Here is a 19437-nt window from a genome sequence, read left to right as displayed (position 1 = left end):
CAGAGATCCTTGTTAATAGTTTGGTATACATCTTTATTCAAACTCTTTTTAGGTATCATCCCACACATACGTAGGTATATGTGTATTTTTTTAACCAAAAAATAATGGATTATACTCTATATAGTTATAAACTTTCATTTTTCATATGCCAGTATAATGTAAACCACCTTTTCATGTCATTTATAGATCTGTCTTATTCTTTATAATGGCTGTATCATATTTCACTTAATGGCTATGCTGTACTTTATTTTAATCAATTCCTTACTATTAGACATTTGGATTATTTCTAGATTTTTACTCTTACAAGCAATGCTGCTGTATTTTTGGACATTTTTATACTGTGATATCTAAAATTAAAACATCTTTATTTCAGCCTTAGCCGATTTGGCTTAGTGGTTAGAGCATCGACCCGCAGACTGAAGGGTCTCGGGTTTGATTCCAGACAAGGGCACGTTCCTCGGTTGTAGGCTCAGTGCCCGGCCCCAGTCAGGGTGCATGCGGGAGGCAACCAATCTGTGTGTCTCTCTCATGTCCATTTTTCTCTCTCTCTCCCCCTTCCTTCCGCTCTCTCTGAAAAGCAATGGGAAAAATATCCTCAGGTGAGGATTAAAAAAAAATCTTTATTTTAGTAATGTCATCAATTCTAAGTTCCCAAACCCATTTTCTCTTCTCTTTGCACCATAGATCTTCAGATCCCTACCTGTTGGTTATAATATCTCTAAGCAAGTTCTTGATCAGTATCTCACTCTGCTGGCAGATGACCCAGTAAGTCTGTTTTGGCTTTTTTGTTTGTTTCTTTCTTTTTTCTGCTATGTTTACGGCTTATTTCTGCCACTGATACCTGACATCCTTCTATAGCCGCCTTCTCTACCTAGCCAACTCAGACAATTTCTCTACCATCATCTAATCCAGGGGTGGGGAACATCCAGGCCACGGGCCATATACAGCCCGCAAAATCATTTGGTCCAGCCCTGTCAAGGCAACCGCAGGCGGGACTCAAAATTCAATAAATCTAGGAGCCTTTTTCATAGCTAATTTTTAAGTTGATAATTTTGTATGGCCTGAGAATGATGTTATAAATATCCAAATGGCCCTAGGTAAAAAAAAGTTTCCCTACCCCTGATCTAATAGGAGAGTTACTTCTACAGACTCGGCCAGATTTCCTCCTTTGGAAACAGAATCACTAGATTTTCCATCCAGTTAACACAGTCTCTCTTTTTTTCCTAATAGCTAGAGTTTGTTGGAAAGTCTGGCGACAGTGGTGGAGGAACGTATGTCATCAGTATCCTTACCAGTTATTTCCTTACAGTCAGGCAGCCAGACTATTAAAGAGAGTGATCACTTATGAAAGAAAAGATTTGATAATATTTAGTATGCTAAATAAGTTAGAAAATTTAACTAATACATTGATGATAAAGAAGTAAAAGGGACTTTTTATTTGTTTTTGTTAATCCTCTCCAAGGGAATTTTTCCATTGATTTTTATTTTTGATTTTTTTTTTTCTTAGAGAGTGGAAGGGAGGGAGGGAGGGGGGGAAGGAGGGAGGGAGGGAGAAGAAGGGGGGAGAGAGAGATCGATGTGAGAGGCATGTGGATTGGTTGCCTCCCAAATGCACCTCAGTTGGGGCTGGGAATCGAAACTGCAACCCAGGTTCGTGCCCTTGACTGAGAATCGAACCCAGGACCCTTTGGTGTGCAGGCCGACGCTCTAACCATTGAGCCACACCAACCAGGGCAAAAAGGACTTTAAATTAACCAAATTAAGGTTTTGAAATACTTATTTACCATAAATATGATCAGTATAAAAATCAAATAACATTTAAATTTTAAATTAGAAACATGAATAAAACTAATACCACAATGTGCAGGCCAAACCATTATTGAGTGACCTTAATCCTCTACATAAAGACCTGCATAAGGTTCTTGGATCCCTAGCCACAGCCACTCTGGAGTCGGTTGTACAGGAGAGGTAAGGGGGTCACCAATTGGGTTGGGGTCAGACACTTCCTTTCCATGCCCCATTTGAACATGTAATTCGATCATTATATAAGCAACCAACATAGGCATACTTTGGCATATCTTGCCCCATTTCCCACTGGACTACTGTGGATCCCACCTACTACTACTCTTCATCCTAAGTATCCTCCTGCTTAATTCCCAATGATGCCATTTAACTGGCCTTCCTAGAGCTTTTACTTACTGGGGCGGGAAATGAGGCGCTCAAGTGTCAGCAGTTGGTGACTGCCTTATGACTAGCTGTACCGTCATCAGTCTGTGGAGTTGTGAAAGAATTCTCTGATTGCTGTTCCTCTCTGGCCCTGGCTCCACACATGGAAACAGAGCAACCACCATCTGTGACTATGTGGTGCTAAAGCATGCTATTTACTCTCTTCTTTCCTTTCTAGATTTGGGTCTCGCTGTGCCAGAATATTTCGTCTAGTTTTGCAAAAGAAACACCTGGAGCAGAAACAGGTAGAAGACTTTGCAATGATTCCAGCGAAGGAGGCGAAGGATATGCTTTATAAGATGCTCTCAGAAAATTTCATATTGCTCCAGGTAACAAATGGTGTCTTAATCATCAACCAGCATAGCTGGACTAGAACCCCAAGCAAACTCTGTCTCCAACTCTGAGACAAAAAAACAAAAGATTAATAAAGACATAGCAAGCATTTGAAAGATACGGAGTTTCAGCTGGCCTAGTAAAAAAAGGCACAGCCACGAAATCACTCCACCCTTTTTCTTTAGCTCCTAGTCCCTGTGATTGTCCTTTCCTTGAACTTTAAGTTTATTATAGATTAAATTTAGCAACATCTGGGGAGTTCTCACAATGCGCAGAGCCACGCAGTAGACCCTGTGAGGAAATGGAGTGCATCTTGGAGCCTGAGTCCCAGCTCCTCCTCTTACCTGTTACAGTGAGCACATTCCCCCCATAGATTTTCCTATCCATGAAGTGGTGATGGGTGGTGGTAATAAAGATAATGCGGTTTATCGTCAAGATCAACCACAGGTCTCGTGTGCCGGGCACACAAGAGTTGCTTGGTAAATGTTAGTTGCCTTCTCTTCTCCACTCAGGATGTTCAAATGGAAAAAACAGGGCAGCTCAGTTCTCTTTGTGGCTGGTTATGCCACAAACACAGATGCTGAGTGACTGGGGAAGAGGGAAGTGTGAGTGAAAGAGGGGGCCTGGTAGCTTCAGATGGGACAGATGTTGACTTGGCCAGTTCTGAAGAACAGTATCATTTCTCTGGTTTTTCTTTCTATGGACAAGTAGGAAATTCCCAAAACGCCAGACCATGCCCCCTCCAGGACCTTCTATCTATATACTGTCAACGTCCTGTCAGCTGCCCGCATGTTACTGCACAGGTGCTACAAGGTAACTCCTTCTGGACCTTCTTTCCATTCCCTCCACAAAGACTAGTCTTGCCCTTGGGCCCCCTTTAGCCTTTTTACCTGAGCTACTTAAGTAGAACTGTGCGTTTTTTGTCTTCTCCTCAGAGCATAGCCAACTTGATAGAAAGGAGGCAATCTGAGACCAAGGAGAACAAGTAAGTAGCATTTTAGTTTAGTAATTACATGTATTCAAGGCCAAAGGCTTGAGGGGAAATTTCCGGTAGAAATGGAAGCCAGTGGAGACAGTAACCATCCTCGATGCATTGAATTGTTGCTTTAGGTTGGCATAAATCATGCATTAGTCTACATTTTTCTAATATACCCCCAGTGAAATAATTTTGTAGATTATATTCATGAGAAATGTACAAACTGGCACCAAACTTAAAGTGCAAATGACAGGCAATAAGGGTTTCGGGGGTGAAGTCACATTTCTAATTAAGTTTGTAGAAAATGTCCTTGAAGGGTGACATTATCCACTGTGACCAGGATTGTGGTAAAGGGGAAGTTATACCCCAGGGCTACGGGGCAAAAGCATCTCCACAGCTAGGGGACAAGCCTCAGAGTTGTGTTTGTCTGACAGGCGTCTACTAGAAAAGTCTCAGAGGGTGGAAGCCATCATTGCATCTATGCAGGCTACAGGTGCAGAGGAGGCACAGCTGCAGGAAATAGAGGAGATGATCACAGCCCCTGAACGCCAGCAGCTAGAGACTCTAAAACGCAATGTCAACAAGTAAGCATCATACGCTTCAGACCTATGTTTCAAAATACCTTCCATACAGATCCACCCCTCCAAGTTTACACAAACAAACCTAAACTCACTACCCTCTTTTCCAGCTCAGTTAACAGGATCTAATCCACCTATTTCCCTAAACTGAAAACTTTAACAACATCCTCAGCTTCTCCTCCCTCACCACACACTTGTTCACCGAGGTGGTTGGTTTTACTTCAGTGTGTCTCAAATCTGGCCTTCCATCTCAGTCCCCATGCAGGCCTTCGCCACCTCTTCCCTAGATCTTCACAATCACCTTCCCCTTCAAACCATCTCTTATAATGCTCTCAAAGTTACTATCTTTAAAATGACTGATAATACCACTCTCCTACTTTTTTTTAAATATGTTTTTATTGATTTTTTTTTTTTTAGAGAGAGGAAAGGAGAGAGAGAGAGAAATATCGATGAGAGAGAAACATCACTCGGCTGCCTCCTGCACACCCCCTACTGGGGATCGTGCCCACAAACTGAGCCACACCTGCCAGGGCTCACTCTCCTACTTTAAATGCTTTATTAACTCCTAAATTTATAGTGTAAAGACCAGACTCCTCGGCGTGACATTTAGGATCTTTTATAATTTCATAGCAGCCTGTTCCCCAACTTCATTTCCTTTAGTTCTCTCCATTCACCTTAACAGGGTTGCTCTGAATCTGTAGATCACTTTGGGGAGTATTGCCATCTTAACAATATTAAGTCTTCCAACCCGTGAACATGGGAGGCCTTTCCATTTATTTAGGTCTTCTTTAGTTCCTTTCAACATTGTTTTGTCGTGTTCTGTGTTCAAGTCCTGCACTTCTTTTGTTAAATTGATGCCTAAGTATTTTATTCTTTTTTTAATGCAATTTCAGCATTTCCTTAATTTCATTTTTGAATTGTTAATTGCTAGTGTATAGGAATAAAACTGATTTTTTTTAAGTATTGGAAAAAATTTTTTTATTGATTTTTAGAGAGAGAGAGAGAAACATCAGTGTGAGACAGAAACATCAACTGGTTGCCTCCTGCACATGCCCTGACCGGGGATCGAACCCACAGCCTGTATATGTGCCCTGACCAGGAATCAAACCCACCACCTTGTGGTATACGAGATGACACTCCAATCAACTGAGCCACACCAGCCAGTGCTAAAACTAATGTTTGTGTTTTGATTTCACATCCTGCAACTTTTAAAAATTTATTTGTTGACTCTAATAATTTTTTTGCAGATCCTTCTAGACTTTTCTAAGTATAGGATCATGTCAACCTGAATGCCTTTTCTTTTTCTTACTTAATTTCCCTGGCTAGACCCTCCAGTAAAAGGTTGAATGGGTGTGAAAAGCAGACATCTTTGTCTTATTCCTGAACTTTTTAAATAATTTTTTGTTGATTTCAGAGAGGAAGGGAGAGGGGGAGAAAGACAGAAACATCAGTGATGAGAGAGTCATTGATTGGCTGCCTCCTGCACACCGTACCCTGCTGGGGATCAAGCCCGAAACCCAGGCTTGTGCCCTGACCAGGAATCGAACCAAGATCTCCTGGATCATAGGTTGACACTCAACCACTGAGCCATGCAGGCCTTGATCTTGGAGAAAGCTTTCTGTCTTTTACCATTAAGTATGATGTTAGCTGTGGGGTTTTCATGGATGGTTTCAATCATATTGAGGAAGTTCCCTTCTATTCCTAATCACTACTCACTTTAGCCTCAGCCACTCTCAGCTTCTATTTTAAAACACTCTAGCCCGGTCGGGCATGGCTCAGTGGTTGAGCGTCGACCTGGGATCTAGGCGATCGGGGTTCAATTCCTGGTCAGGGCACATTCCCAGGTCGTGTGCTCGATCAGTGACTCTCATCATTGATGTTTCTGTCTCTCTCCCTCTCCTTTCCTCTCTCTGAAGTCAATAAAAATATATTAAAAAAAAAAAAAAAAGTAAAACATCTAGATCCGCCCCACCGGTGTGGGCTCAGTGGTTGAGCATCAACTTATGATCCAGGAGATTGCAGTTTGATTCCCAGTCAGGACACATGCCCTGGTTGCAGGCTCAATCCCCAGCAGGGGGCGTGCAGGAGGCAGCCAATCAATGACCCTCTCTCATCATTGATGTTTCTCTCTCTCCCTCTCTCTGAAATCAATAAAAACATATTTTAAAAAAAGTTTAAAACACACTAGATCCTTTTATACCTCTGCCTTTACATGTGCTGTTCTTTCTCCTGGTTGCAAGTTAGACTTTAACTTCTCCCAGGACAGAGGCTGTATCTTTTGAATCCTCAGCAGTTTCCACAGTGCCTGGCATTTGAACTGATGCTCAGTAAATAGGAGAATGATCTGTTGGTTCTTCTGCTTTCTACCCATTAATCTCAAAGGTAACCAAGCAATTCTCCACACCCAGCCTAGCCTTCTAATCGTAAATATGCTAATAAACCTTCAGTCTGGGCAAATGCTTTCACTTTTTCACTCAGGTTGGATGCCAGTGAGATCCAGGTGGATGAAACTATCTTCTTGCTGGAGTCGTACATAGAGAGCACCATGAAGAGGCAGTGACCCTGCAGAAGAGTCTTCCTCAGAGATCTGAGGGATTGGAAGGAAAAATGAAGGAGGCGCCTGGATGCATTCTTTGCAGTGGGATAAGTTACAGATTCTTGTACTGAAACCCTCTGTCCCTACCTCCTAGAATACACCAGTTTGCTGATCCTGTCTTCAGCCCATCACTACATTCTCTCCTCCTTGGCAGGAGAAACTTAGTTCCCACCAAGAAGTCAGCCAAGTCTGTTTGAACATTCCTGGCAGTGGAAGAAACTTCTTCCTAAGCAGTTCATTCCATTTTCAAAAAGCTACACCTGTTCTTTGTTACACTGTAATCTTAAACTCATACACACAATGTAGGGAATATAATATGAAAGACTACCACCTTGTAGGGGAAAAGGCTAGTCTCAGGGCTAGCAGGTGGATTGCCCCAAGCAATCCCTCTAGAATCTATGGATAGAAGCCACATTTGCCAGCTCCAGGCAAATTATGCATGTAAAACACCTAGCACAGCACAGCCAGGCGTGGCTCATCGGTTGAGCGTCAACCTAGGATCCAGGCGATCGGGGTTCAATTCCCAGTCAGGGCACATGCCCGGGTTGTGGGCTAAATCAATGACTCATCATTGATGTTTCTATCTCTCCCACCCCTCTCCTTTCCTCTCTCTGAAATCAATAAAGACATATTTAAAAAAAAAAAAAAAACACAATAGCCAGCATATGGTAAGTACTCAATAAATCATTGCCTTTCTCCTCATGGTTCCTTAAAAGCAGCAATTCTAAGTTTTCTCAGTACCATGATTAATATAGTAGTTGATATAATCTGTCACAGCGGCATCAGTTCATTTAAAGCAGTTAAGCGTTTTATAATCAATTTCCTCTTACCAGTGTTGGTTCTAATTCATTAAACGTTTGAGTGCCAATTAATTGCTAGCCATTATACTAGATGTAATATAGAAGATAAACAAGATACCATCTCTGCCTTCAGGCTACTCACCATCATTTACTGAGCACCTATTATATTCCCAGTACTAGGCCAGACCTTGGGGGTACACAGATGACTATGCCTTAAGAATACAGCCTAGTGAGGAGACAAATAAGTACAGAGAAGTATTGGGCGGTGGGCCTGTCATGGAAAGTCTCGTGTACAGAGAGACCACGGGGAAAGGCCATGGGGAAAGTGAGAGGATTTGCCAGGTGGAAGGGGAGAACAGTCCCAGAGCCGAGCAGAGCCTGGTTCTTGGGGGAGCTGCAAATAGACATGACTAGAAAAAGACCTGAGTCCTGCCAGAACTGAGGTGAAAGAAAGGGGAGGTGTCAAAAATGTTTTGTGGGTATCTGATTAGGCGACAGATGTAATTAATTTGAGGCGATACCTGCTGTAGCAGGTGTGCAGCGTTGTGGAGAGGTGCTTACAGTTCAGCCCGTGACCGGTGGGAGGGGACATGAGCCCAGAAATCATTCGGTCTGGGGATCATTGTCCTAAACAGGTGGGAAGAAGAGAACAGCTGACGATCTGGAGGTGGTCTCCTTTGTCATTTATTAACATTGTACCCAAGGGTCACCCCCAAATATTACACCTAAAATTTCCTGGGACATTCGGGAATCCTGGCTGCTTCCGACCCCGCGACCGAGGGGAGGCGCCGCTGGGCCACCAGAGGGCGCCAACGGGACGCGGGGACCGGGGCCTCGGCATGGCGGCGGCGCGGGTGCTGGTGCTGCGGGGCGGGCGCCCGGCGCCGGTGAGCTTCGCGCAGAGCGTGTGCGGCCTCCTGGGCGCCGGGGCGGGGCTCGGGCCGTGGCCCGCACACTGCTGCGTGCGGCGAGGGCAGCTGCTCCTCTCGGACGGGCCGTTCCCGGGCGCCGCGGCCAGGCTCCCGCTCCAGGTTGGGAGGAGGGCCCGCGGTGGGGAGTCGGGGCCGCGGGGAGGCCCGGGGGCCGGGCAGGGCCCCCTCAGTCCCCGCCCCACCGCGCGGTGTCGCCTAATTTCTGGAAGCTCCGCCCGCTGCTGAAACCTTAACCCGACCGACTCCCTCTGGCCAGCGACCCGCCTTCTGCCCTTTTGCGGCCCTGGACCAGCAGCCCAGGCCCCCGGGAACAGAGCTGCCCCCGAATGGAAGTGTGGATCTAGGTGTGACCGTCCTTCTGCAGTCCAGCGACCGGACAGTCCTGTTGACCCGGAGGACACGCACCCTCAGAGTTTCCCCCAACCTCTGGGTACCACCAGGTGAGCGCCCTGAGGGCAACGTCCCAAGTCCAGGGAGGAACTTGCTCTTCACCCAGCGGGCTATGCTCAGTCTCCGAAGGACTGAGAAGTAGGCCCAGAAATGGGGTCTGTCCCATAAACACAAGAGGCTGCGACTGCATCTGTGCCCGCTGGAGGAGGCAATGTAAATAGTGAGTGGGGGTCCCTGGGCAAGAACACCCCATTCACCTCTTGGGCCCACTGTTGTTGCAGGTGGGCACGTGGAACTTGAAGAAGAGGTAACCAGCCATTCAGCTGACCCAGCCGGCACCCTGTCCTGAACCCAGATACCTGACTGGGACCACCTTGGGTGTGGCCTGAGGTGGGGCCCTGGCCCCTGACTTGCCCTCTCTCCCTGCCAGCTGTTGGACTGCGGGCTTCGAGAGCTTTGGGAAGAGAGTGGACTACAGCTGCTCCAGGGCCAGTTCTCTTGGGTCCCTCTGGGGTTATGGGAGGTGAGACTGGGACCTCTCTATTTAACCAAGAACCCTCAACATCTTCCCCACCAAAACCCATAGAACAGCCTTACCTGCCTTTGGCCACAGGAAAAACAATGGAGTGGGTGGTTTGGAGTGCCCAAGCCCACAATCCTCATGGGTGCCCCTCCTGCACCATCTCTACCCTCCACTTCCTCAGCTGTATTTTCGAAATCTCAAGAAGAGACAGAAAGTTCTCATCTTTGTCATTTTTTTCTTAGTCTGCCTACCCTCCTAGGTTGAGCTGGGGTCTCCCCAAATACCATCACATCGTTCTCTATCTACTTGTGGTCTCCCAGGAGTCACAGCAGCAGCTGCAGGTAGGACTGGCAGTGGAGGAAGGATGGGGGGGCTCAGGAGGCCCAAGCAGACTGGTTGTCACTGTGACTAAGGTGGGGGAGGGGTAAAGTCAGAGAAAGCCTCCCCCCCCCCCCCCCCAAGTTTCTCTCCACTCCACCTGAGAGTAGGTTGTGATCAGAACAGGCCTCCTGATAGAGGTCCTGATAAAGGGATCAACATATCTGGCCCCAGGCCCGGATCCAGCCAAACCCAAGTGAGGTGAGCGCCTTTCTATGGCTGGGCCCAGATGTAGCAGCTGCAGTGGCTGCCACAGAGGATGGGACGGAGACACCCAGACATCTCCCCCAGGACCTACCACCCTCTGTCCTGTAAGTAGGAGCTTCTCCCTGACCCTCCAACACATACACATTGAGAAATTCAGCTTCTATCTCCTCCCAGGGGGAGGGGGGTGGAATTTGTGTGGTGGGAGAGATTTAGGGAGAGTTGGTCCACTGATAATGAAGAGAGCACATAAGATCACAGACATTGTCCATCAAACTCCAAGGGTTCCTGCCCTGACTGGCTATCCCTGAAGACCCGGGTCGTGTCCCATTCTCCCATAGGGGCAAGTCACTTAACCCTCCTTGAACCTGTTTCCTTTCTGTAAAATGAGGTTAACACCCACCCACCCCTCTCCTGCAGTGGTTGGGAGAGTTAGATGACTTGATGCATATGGAAGTGGGCTAAGCCACAGGCACAGCTCAGACAGTTGTCATTATGCAGTGCAATGGAGCTAGAGGATGGAAGAGCTCGACCTCTGGCCTTGCCCATGTCCACACTGCTGCAGACGACCCCAGCCACCGCAGAAGACAAAGAGAGGGTCAGCACCGGGACCAAGTTTGCCCTCGGGCTCTGGCTGCAACATCTGGGCAGGTAAGGGTGAAGGGCGGGAGGGCTGAACAGTATTGGGCTGAATGCACTAGTGGGCATGTGGGGAGGGGGAGGAAGAGAGAACTGCTCTTGGAAATCCTCAGTGACACGAGCTCATGTGGACTCTGGGCCTGCAAAGGGAGAACAGAACATGGACACCCCTTCCCCCAAACCAGGGACCTGGAAAGCCAAGTACATAACCCCCTCCCCAGCCCACCTCCATGACACAGAAGATTCACAACCTTTATTATGGGTAAGAACTTTGTACAACTTTGGGAATAAAAAGTAAAATTACAACAGAGGTCCTAGGCCCTGGAGGAGCCTGAAAAAGGAGATTAGGGACAGCACAAGGGTCCTTCCACCTCCCAGGAAAGGTGCAGAATGAGCCAGACCTCACCTCAGGGCAGTGGACCTTTAGAAGTTCAAGCCCTGGGCTGGTCAGCATAAGAAACATTGTGAACTTAAATATATAAATAGAGAGCCCGGGGCAATAGGCCAGGCCCTGCTCCCAAACCCCTGGGGATCAGGGCTGAGGCCATACCTCCTCCTCAGGCATACTGGGAAGTAGGAGGCAGGGGAAGTTGTCTTTGGACGCATTTTGGTTTTCCTTGTCTATGTACAAAAATCTGCAACCCAAAATAGAGTTCTCTGTCCATGTGTCTGTCTCAGTTTCTCCACCTGTCTGTTTGGCCAGAGAGAACAGGATGGACATGAAGAGACAATGGCTATGTGGATGGAACTGAGCCATGGATTTGGAGACTGGGAAGAGAGGGCATCTGGGGGACAACAGAAGGGCCCCTTCCCCATGAGGCTCTAGATAGTCAAGGCTGAGAATTCAGCCCTTCCCCCAACTCATATCCCATCCCACTTGCCCCCCTGCCTAGGTTAACATACCCAAATGAATATGCCAGCCATCTAAAGACCACTTCAAAAAATAGAACCTAAATGTCCTTAAAAAGAGGTTAAATATTAACCCTTTGGATGCTGGCCTTGTCCGGCAGAGATGAGGCCAAAAACTAGTGTCTGTGAAGGTCTTTCTTGCCTTTGGGCAAAACCCTGCTAAGTGGCAGAGTGGCCAGGGGTCTGGACTCCACAGCATACTTGCTCAGCGCTGGGAGACAGTGAAGGTTCCATAATCCAGGGGACTCAGTCCAGGGAAATGATGTCTGAACGGCAGCCAGTCAAAGAGGGACCTGGGGGCAGGGGTCCTCCGTGCCCCTCCCTCAAGGCCCCCCCAGGAGCCACAATGCTACTGACACGGCCAGGAGGGGGTGCTGGAGTGGTGCTGCGGTGAGAGCTCCCCAATGTGGGGGCTAGTGGGCCCAGGAAGTGGGAAGGGGTCCCTCGGTACTGGAAGAAATGGCCAAGGGCATCCTGTTCATCTAGCGAGGTGATGACGGAGGGACCATAGTGCTGGGAGGAATCAAGGGCACAGTTTAGGGTTTTATCCTTTCTTTACCTGCCTCCCCATCACTCATCTTGGAAATATCATACAGGATGAATCAACCCCTCTGGATCCCAAGGTCTTCTCCAAGCAGGAGAGCCTCTCTCTGATTCTTTCCCTACCTTCCCACGCCCACCCTGATCCCCTGACTTGAGACAGCCCCTCCAGATTGCTATTTTCTTAGCCCTGTGGGTGTGTGAAATGTGTGGAATGTCTGGTTGAGGCAGGCACGGTGCTCAAGTGCACATGGACGAGGGGGTGAGCAGGCAAGGGGCAGAACTACGCTGAAATCTCTAGAGAGAACAGTAACTGGGATCGAGGAAGGCAGGTGAGAATGAGGAAGTACTAGTGGGGCCTCGGAGGGAAGTCAACTGCCTGTACCATCCCCTTCTCTCAGAGAAGCAGGTTTGGGTCTACAGGGAAAATGAGAGAGGGAGGGTGCCCATTAGTGCCCAGAAAGGAAGCTCCAAAGATCTGAGATCTTCACAGGAGAAGGGACCACTTACCTGACTTTCAGTCTGAAGGAAAGAAAATAAATCTAAACCTGGTAAGAAGAAAATTACAATCAACTTCCGGTCTGACCCCATCACCACAAAAAACAAAACAAAGTTCCTTGGATCATGGCCCTTTGCAAACAGACCCAGAAAGCTTGAACAGGAGCAGGGGTTCTGATCAGGTGCTGGGGCAGATGGAAGTGCCAACCCCACTCTGTGGTCAGTGTCCTACCTTGGATGTCTGCCCCCAGTGGGAAGGCAGGTGGGTACTCATGTAGTGGGAGACTGGACAGGAAATCTCCACCCAGCGTTCCCATAGCAGGGCTCCGGAGCACCGAAGAGGGCTGGTGACCAGATGTCAAGACTCTGAGGGGAGACAAGGAACTGAACTGGGGCAGCCAGTGAACCACAGATGCCCTCTCCCAGCTCGGCCTCCAAAGTCCCCTCTTTGCACCAGGGTTTGCCCAGCAACCAGAAAGCTGTCCTGACATTTTCCTCTGTCCTTCTGCTATAGATTCAGACTATTTCCTCATACCCTTTGCTTCCAGGTAGAGCCGGGATGGCAGCTGAGGTGACAGGACAGTGCTTCTTCGTCGGGGGCAGGTCCTCCTCATCTGATGAGCTTTCTAATGTCAGGTCAATAACTTCAACCTTCTTCCTATTCTCTGAGGGATTGCCCTCTTGGACTGGGCTGTACTGGAGGCCTGTGGGTGGTAAGAAGACTGTGTCTCAGAGAAGAGGCCATTCAAGACTTAGCTCAGCTGGGGGACAGGGGATCACTCACCATCCAGCCCATACCCTGGCGGGGGGCAAACCTCAGATGCCTCCTTCTTGGGTTTCAATGGGCACCAGGATCCATCTTCCATGAACTGGATCTCATCACAATCCGAGCAGGAATTAAGAATCTCCATGAATAGACTGGGGGAGGGAAGAAAAGGGAATTCATGGGGCTGGGAGATGGCAGGGACAATAGCCAGGGAATTCTGCTACTCACCTTCCTGAACCTCAGTTTCCTCATCTGTAAAATAGGGATATTATCCACTCTACTGAACTGAGTTGTTAGAATCAAGTAAATATGTAAAAGAGCTTTGCAAACTTTAAATGCTAAGTTTTAAAATAAATACATTCTAAGCACCTATTTCATGTACTACTAGGGACAAAACAAGAATTCCATAAACCACCTTAAAAAGGGCACTGGGAACAAGAACCATAATGTAGGCTCTGGAAGGGGGTGGGAACTAACTAGATCAGCATATCCAGGCCTTCAAAAGAACTTCACTGTTATGCTCAGTGAGAGATCAGGTAGTTGCTATAAGCGATATAACAGTTCAGTGCAGTGGTTCTGCCACTTACTAACAATATAACTTTGGGAAAAATACTCAGTTTCTCTAAGCCCCAGTTCCCTCTCTCATAATGACAGTACCTATCTCATAGTTATTTATAAGGATTCAATGAGATAAGGTGTGCAGAGTGCTCAACACCACATCTAGTTTATAATAAGTCCTCAGTGTTGGAAACATGTATGTATATATTATAAAAGGAGATACAGAACATGTATATATGTATGTACACACGCACACATATATATACATATCTATAACACGTACATATATGAGAGAGAATCCTAGTGGCTGTCCTAGGTAAGATAAAGCAGAATGCAGAATGGCCTTACCCATCAATGATAAGAGATTCATAGGGAGCCTTCTTGTCACACACAGGACATGTCCACGTTGGCTTCTTCTCATTCATCTGTAGATACAGGGCAGCATCGAAGCTCTGTAGGTGGGCGCAGGTGAGGGCACGACAAGGGACAGTCAGGCGCATCTTCCCTAGCTGTGGAGAGAGGAATTCTCTGGTCAGAAAGCCTCACTCTAATAGCTCTAGGAACCTTCCTCTGAGTCCAGAGGTTTAACCCAACCCTCCTCCCCCTTCTCTTCTGCCTTGTACTCACCGGGCACATGAGTGACACTCGGAGACTTGTAGTGGCCACCTCACTGTCCGGGTCAGCCGTTAATTTCTCCTTGACTGAAACAAGAGTGAAACCAGAGCCATGAGGCAAGCAAGGCTGGAGAGGACGCCTGGGAGGCGGTGAGGCCAGAAGCAGATGGCTCTGGCTGAGAGGCAGCTGGGTAGAGAGCCTTTGGGGACCAGTGGGCTGTCACATGGGGGTAGGTCTGGGATCTGGATTATGAAGGCTGGGTGGGTGAGGGGAGATTTCCCCATCCCTGAAGATGCTCAAATACAGCTGGGTGACACTTTGGCAGAGATGACCTAGAGGGAATTGAAGCATCACAAGAGAGTTAGACTAGATGATCCTTAAGATTCTTTCCAGTCTGAAGAACCCATATTCTAGTGGAGCCAGAGTTAGAGTCTGGGAGGTGCAAAACAGATGTATAATTGGAAATGCAAGGGTGTCACTCAGTGCCTGGGAGTGGTCCGACTTCTCAACCACTACGATTGGTAAGGGGGCTGGGGGAGGGTTGAGGTTAATGTCAGAGATGAGGTAAATTGTAATAAGAGGGGTGTGGATTTGATTCAAAAGGCTAGAGGGCCTTGGATCCAGGTGAGAGTGGGGAAGAGGGGCAGGATGCTACTCACTCAGTGCCCGGGAGTGATCTGGGTTCCGGATGCCCTTTGCTCTGAGTTTTTGTAGAAGAGTCCCTGCAGTCAACTGCCTCACCAGGTACACAGACAAGGAGTAATTCTACTTGGAGGCAGGGGAGACAATTAGCCTCTGCTTTGCACACCACCCCTCTACCCTTAGTCCCACGAGGAGCAGAGAAAGCAGGTTAAGGCAGAGGGACCCATAAAGAGGAAAATGTTTCCCAAACCCAAGACACTTGGGTGATTCCTCCTCACTCCCTGTGTTGCAGGCTTCTCCATCCTTCCTGACTCAGCCATGCTCACCCGTCCAAACTCAGATGACCAGTTGACCACGATGGTGTTGGGAACAGTGGCCGAGAGTCGAGCCAGGGGTGTGATGTTGATGGGGCGGCTGGGCCTCTTGGGCTCAGCCCCATTCTTGGTAGGGGGAAGGTAACCCTGGGGAAGGGAGGGACTGGTCAAAACATCTTGTCACGGGTTACTCACTCCCTGGAAGGAAGGCCAGCTCATTGATCAAGGAGATGAGGGCCTATTCAGTGACTCACAAAACTGGAGCACTACCGTTGTGTGTGGGGTTCACTCCTGAGTGAAAGGAAAGCTTATTCACTGACCAGGAGCCCACTCACTGAGTTCCAGAGGAGGAAGCATAGGTCCAACTCTCAGCCCTGGAGTCATAACTTCTGAGAAGCCTTCCCTGAGCATTTGGGTCGAGCTAACGTCACTCCTCTGGGTTCTGAAAGAACCCTTGTTCAGCCCTGTCTTAGAATTCTCTATATTGATTAGATCAGTTAACTGAACACCTACTATGTACCAGGCACCTTGCTAGGCATGTCTCTTTCAAAATCAGTTTGTAGTTAACACTTAGGAACTGAAACAGAAGAGGTTAGTGTTGGAAGAAGGGAAAAGCATTTACCGGCAGAGGGCACAGTTTCCCATTGACCTTGACAAACAGGTTGGGGGGGAAATAATCCTCCTGGGGGCAGCTGGTCTCACAGAGACAGAACCTAGGAAGAGATGAGAGAAGATAAAAGAATGGGGGCAGTTTCTTCAGCTGAACACCCCAGCATACAAGAGTCCCAGGACTGGTGGATGCAGCACAGCAAGGATATCTCCTAGGAGTACCTGTCATACCCTTATTTCATTCCATCCCCAAAGGGAGCCAGGGAGGGAGGGAGGGAGGGAAAATCAACTCACCTTAGCTGCACCTGTATGGTATAATCACATTTGGCTCCTGGCAGAACCTCTCTGTAACAGGAAGGGAGAAGGAGACGCATCAGTATGTGGCTGTGGCCCCAGAGGGCAGGGTGAACAGACAGAAACACAGAAAGTTAGATGACCAGGGGATAGCAGAGAGACATACAAGAGAACGACACAAAGCAGGTTCAAGGTGATGGATAGGGAGAGCAGGGTAAAGAGAAGAAAGAGCAGAGTCCAGGGGTAACCACCCTAGGATGAGGCCAGAGGGCTGGAGAGATGTACCTGGATGTGAGAATCTGCTGCACTTGCTGGGGTGTGAGCGCAAAAGTAAAGTGCGCTTCCTCAAACCGCTGGCTAGAGGTGGATGCTGAGGACAAAAACGGGCAGTTATTCCCAAGTGCACTGGCAGCTACAGAAGTTGCCCCCATCCCAGGTTGATTCCACAGGACTAAAGCCTAGGAAAGGCTTGGGGAAGAGGCATGGAGTCCAGAAAGACGGAAGGATCACAAAGAGCCGTACCAAGGGTGGTGGGCCGGATGAGCTCCCCGTGGACTTCGTAGAATGGCAATGGTTTCATGGTGACATCAGGGTGCACAGGCTGGGGCAGAGGGGGGTGCATGTCCACTTCACGCTTGGGGCCCAGCAGGGTGCCAGGGGCCAAGAGGGCAGGGGGGATGGGAGCTAGAGGACCAGAGGAGCCCACGGGAGGAGTCCCAGGGGGCAAAGAGAGAAGGGAGAGATCAGAGGGCCCCAGTGTCTTTCGGGGGAAGCGTCGGCGGTACAGCTCTTTGATCTTCATCTGGACACTGGGGGCACAGCTGGACTTGAGGAGGTGCAGGGCCTTGCCCAGGAGCTCGTGCTTCCGTCCACTTTTGTTGCGGCCAGCAAAGCCAAGGAGCACCTGGAGCTCAGACACCCGGAAACTCATCACCATGTGCTGTGGAGAACAGGGAAGCCTGAGAAGCCGACCTTAGGTAGGCCTGTCTTGCCAAAGACACTGGGCTGAGCTACCAGAGGGGCACCACCTTTCTTTCCAGCACTGATCATAAAGATGCTTTGCAGCCCGAGAGTTTCACCACCTCGGGATGCCAGGCAGCCAACCTGGCCAAAGGGACATCTTAGTCCCGCCTTAGTAACCCTCAGGTCAAGCACTGTCCTCAGCTTGAGCAGCCCTCCCCCCAGCCTGGAGCCGACCGGGGGCAGGGGGCAGACAGCGAGCCCCCCTCGGCGCCCCGGAGCCCCCGCCTCCATCCCACCCGCGGCCGGCCTCCTGTGGCTGCTGGATCCCCTCCCGCCCTCGGGCTCAGGCCCTGGGAAGAGGGCGGGAGGCAGGGAGGAGGGAGGCGCGGCCTCGCGGGGCGCCCCCGGGAAGGAGGGGGCCGGGCTGCGGGGCTGCGCCCGCGGCCCACACTCCCCGCCTCGGCTGCTCCCCGGGCGTCGGCAGCTTCGCGCCCGGGCTTTCAGGCAGGTGCGGCGCTCACAGCTCCCCCAGGTCCTCGCGGCGTCATTTACGTAACCACCCCCCACTGTCTGAAGGAAACAAGACCTAAACTTGGGGCGAGGCGGTGAGCAGTGGCCCCTCCTGGACTCCCTGGGGGACCCGCCCGGGGCAGCCCCCACGGTCCTCTGCTCCCGGGCGGCTGTGCTGCCCGGCCCGTGGAGACCTGCGCTGAGAAACTCGCTCCCACCCGCGTCTCCTCGGTCCCGTCTACTCCCCCGGCGCCATCGAGAACTTCGCTCGGACCCCCAGAGCTTCACGCGCCCGGCCCCGCCCACGGGTGCCCCTCGCTGAAGGGGACCGTCCCGTCGGGCGCGGGATGCTCGGGCCGCCGCTCGCCTCGCCCTCGCCCTCGCCCTCGCCCTCGCCGCCCGCGGGCATCCCCAGGCTCGGGTCCCGGGAGCGGCCCCGCAGCTTCCAGCTCCGCGGGGCGCCCAGGGGCGCCCGCCGCCCCGCAGCCCCGGCCGCAGCCCTGCCCTGCCCCTGCCGTCACCTCGGCCTCCGCGGGCTCGCCCTAAGCCTCCGCGACGGCTTTCCCTCCGGCCCTACCCCTACATCGGCTCCCTCGCCGAATCCGACTGGCACCCCGCGTCCCCGCCCCCTGCGCCTCGGCCCCCAACAGCTGCAGTCCCCTCGGCCCCACCCCCGCATCTGCCCCGCGGCCCCGCCCCCGGAGCCACGCCGCAGCCCCTTCCTCCCGCCGCCGCCGCGCTCCCAGCCCCAGCGGCCGGGCTCCGCCACGTCCGCAGCCCCACCCGAGCCCTCGGCACCCAGTCCCCGCCGCCGCCCCGGCGCGGCCGGCCGCGGGCGCCGGCCCGCGCGGTGGGGGAGGGGCCGTACCTTTAACTCGCCCAGCTCCGCCATCTTGAGGCATCGCCGCGCGAGCCCGAGCCGGGCTCAGGCCCAGGGACCGGCGCGCAACTCCCCACCCCGGCGCCGGCCGCAAACTGCCGGCTGCTCCGCCCCGTCCGGCCGACACCTCCTCCCCGGCCCCGCCCGCCGGGCTCGGGACACGCACCGGCTGCGGCACCTCCCACCGCTCGGGGCCGAGCCCGGCGCGTCTTCGGCCGGGACGCGAGGCGGGCGGGCACGGAGGGAGGGTGCGGCCCAGGAGATCGCGGGGTCCCCAGGGGTCACGGAGAGGCGGGCGGAGGTGCCCGGGGGAGGGCGCTAGACCCGCCGGAGCGGGAGGGGATGGGCTGCTGGGCGAGGGCCCGGAGCTGCCCAGCCGAAGAGGAACGGGGGAGGGGCGCGGCCCCCCCACGAGTTGAACCAGCCACGGGAGTTTCACCGCCTCGGGAAACGGGCGCGACCCGGCCCGCTTCGGGGGAGCTGTGGAGGCGCGAACAGTTCGCGGCCAGACGGCTGTTCCCGAGCCTCCGTCCCCACCCCCACCCCGCGCCGCGCCGACTGCGCGGCGGCTCCGGGTCCGGCCGGCGGACCCCGACCGGCGGCGGGAAAGTTCGGTGCGGGGAGCGCAACTTACCGCGCGGCCTCGGGAGCGGGAGGCGCCCGCAGGGTGGGCGGCGGGCGGGGCGGGCCCGGCGCGCTCCGGCCGCTCAGCTAGAGGTCAGCCCCGCCGCTGGACGCCGCCGCGGCTCCGCCCGGCTGGAGCC

At 51.5% G+C, this 19437-nt stretch overlaps 3 protein-coding genes across 13 annotated transcripts in view; 2 read left to right on the top strand and 1 right to left on the bottom strand.

The window, feature by feature from the left end:
* The window catches only part of POLR3C (RNA polymerase III subunit C), a 15601-nt gene extending 8775 nt beyond the window's left edge, over positions 1–6826 (top strand). The window contains exons 8-15 of the mRNA XM_081122028.1: positions 685–765; positions 1231–1282; positions 1908–1968; positions 2405–2555; positions 3271–3372; positions 3495–3544; positions 3970–4119; positions 6592–6826. Of these exons, the coding sequence (XP_080978154.1) occupies positions 685–765; positions 1231–1282; positions 1908–1968; positions 2405–2555; positions 3271–3372; positions 3495–3544; positions 3970–4119; positions 6592–6673 (729 nt within the window). The 3' untranslated portion in view covers positions 6674–6826. The remainder of the gene's footprint in view (positions 1–684; positions 766–1230; positions 1283–1907; positions 1969–2404; positions 2556–3270; positions 3373–3494; positions 3545–3969; positions 4120–6591) is intronic.
* Positions 1–19437, bottom strand: part of PIAS3 (protein inhibitor of activated STAT 3) — a 26429-nt gene extending 6992 nt beyond the window's left edge. Inside the window, exons 1-14 of one of the 9 annotated variants that reach the window (XM_081122020.1) lie at positions 19308–19437; positions 16843–17260; positions 16606–16690; positions 16321–16371; positions 16040–16130; positions 15430–15564; positions 15121–15226; positions 14474–14547; positions 14195–14355; positions 13307–13440; positions 13058–13226; positions 12755–12888; positions 12535–12572; positions 10813–11997 (exon numbers count right to left, since the gene is read on the bottom strand). In XM_081122020.1, coding sequence (XP_080978146.1) covers positions 11731–11997; positions 12535–12572; positions 12755–12888; positions 13058–13226; positions 13307–13440; positions 14195–14355; positions 14474–14547; positions 15121–15226; positions 15430–15564; positions 16040–16130; positions 16321–16371; positions 16606–16690; positions 16843–17257 — 1860 coding nt within the window. In that variant the 5' untranslated portion in view covers positions 17258–17260; positions 19308–19437 and the 3' untranslated portion in view covers positions 10813–11730. Of the gene's footprint in view, positions 1–10808; positions 12442–12534; positions 12573–12754; positions 12889–13057; positions 13227–13306; positions 13441–14194; positions 14356–14473; positions 14548–15120; positions 15227–15429; positions 15565–16039; positions 16131–16320; positions 16372–16605; positions 16691–16842; positions 17261–18314; positions 18417–18661; positions 18769–19307 lie in introns of those variants that run through there. The other 8 variants (XM_081122019.1, XM_081122022.1, XM_081122021.1 and 5 more) reach the window with 8 other exon arrangements.
* Positions 8330–13656, top strand: NUDT17 (nudix hydrolase 17). Of its 3 annotated transcripts, none has more exons than XM_081122032.1 (8): positions 8330–8396; positions 8698–8881; positions 9113–9138; positions 9262–9354; positions 9597–9695; positions 9907–10043; positions 10438–10587; positions 13071–13656. In XM_081122032.1, exons 1-8 carry the CDS (start codon positions 8349–8351, stop codon positions 13072–13074), a joined length of 741 nt encoding a protein of 246 aa, XP_080978158.1. In that variant the 5' UTR covers positions 8330–8348; the 3' UTR covers positions 13075–13656. The 3 variants fall into 3 exon arrangements, with proteins under 3 accessions (XP_080978158.1, XP_080978156.1, XP_080978157.1); XM_081122030.1 differs by having other exon boundaries at positions 8339–8540; XM_081122031.1 differs by lacking the exon at positions 9907–10043 and having other exon boundaries at positions 8339–8540.

This window comes from Miniopterus schreibersii, assembly GCF_964146895.1.
Source record: "Miniopterus schreibersii genome assembly, chromosome: 19".
Taxonomy (NCBI): domain Eukaryota; kingdom Metazoa; phylum Chordata; class Mammalia; order Chiroptera; family Miniopteridae; genus Miniopterus; species Miniopterus schreibersii.
Note: the sequence above shows the minus strand (reverse complement) of the source record. Positions and strands in the feature narration are given on the sequence as shown.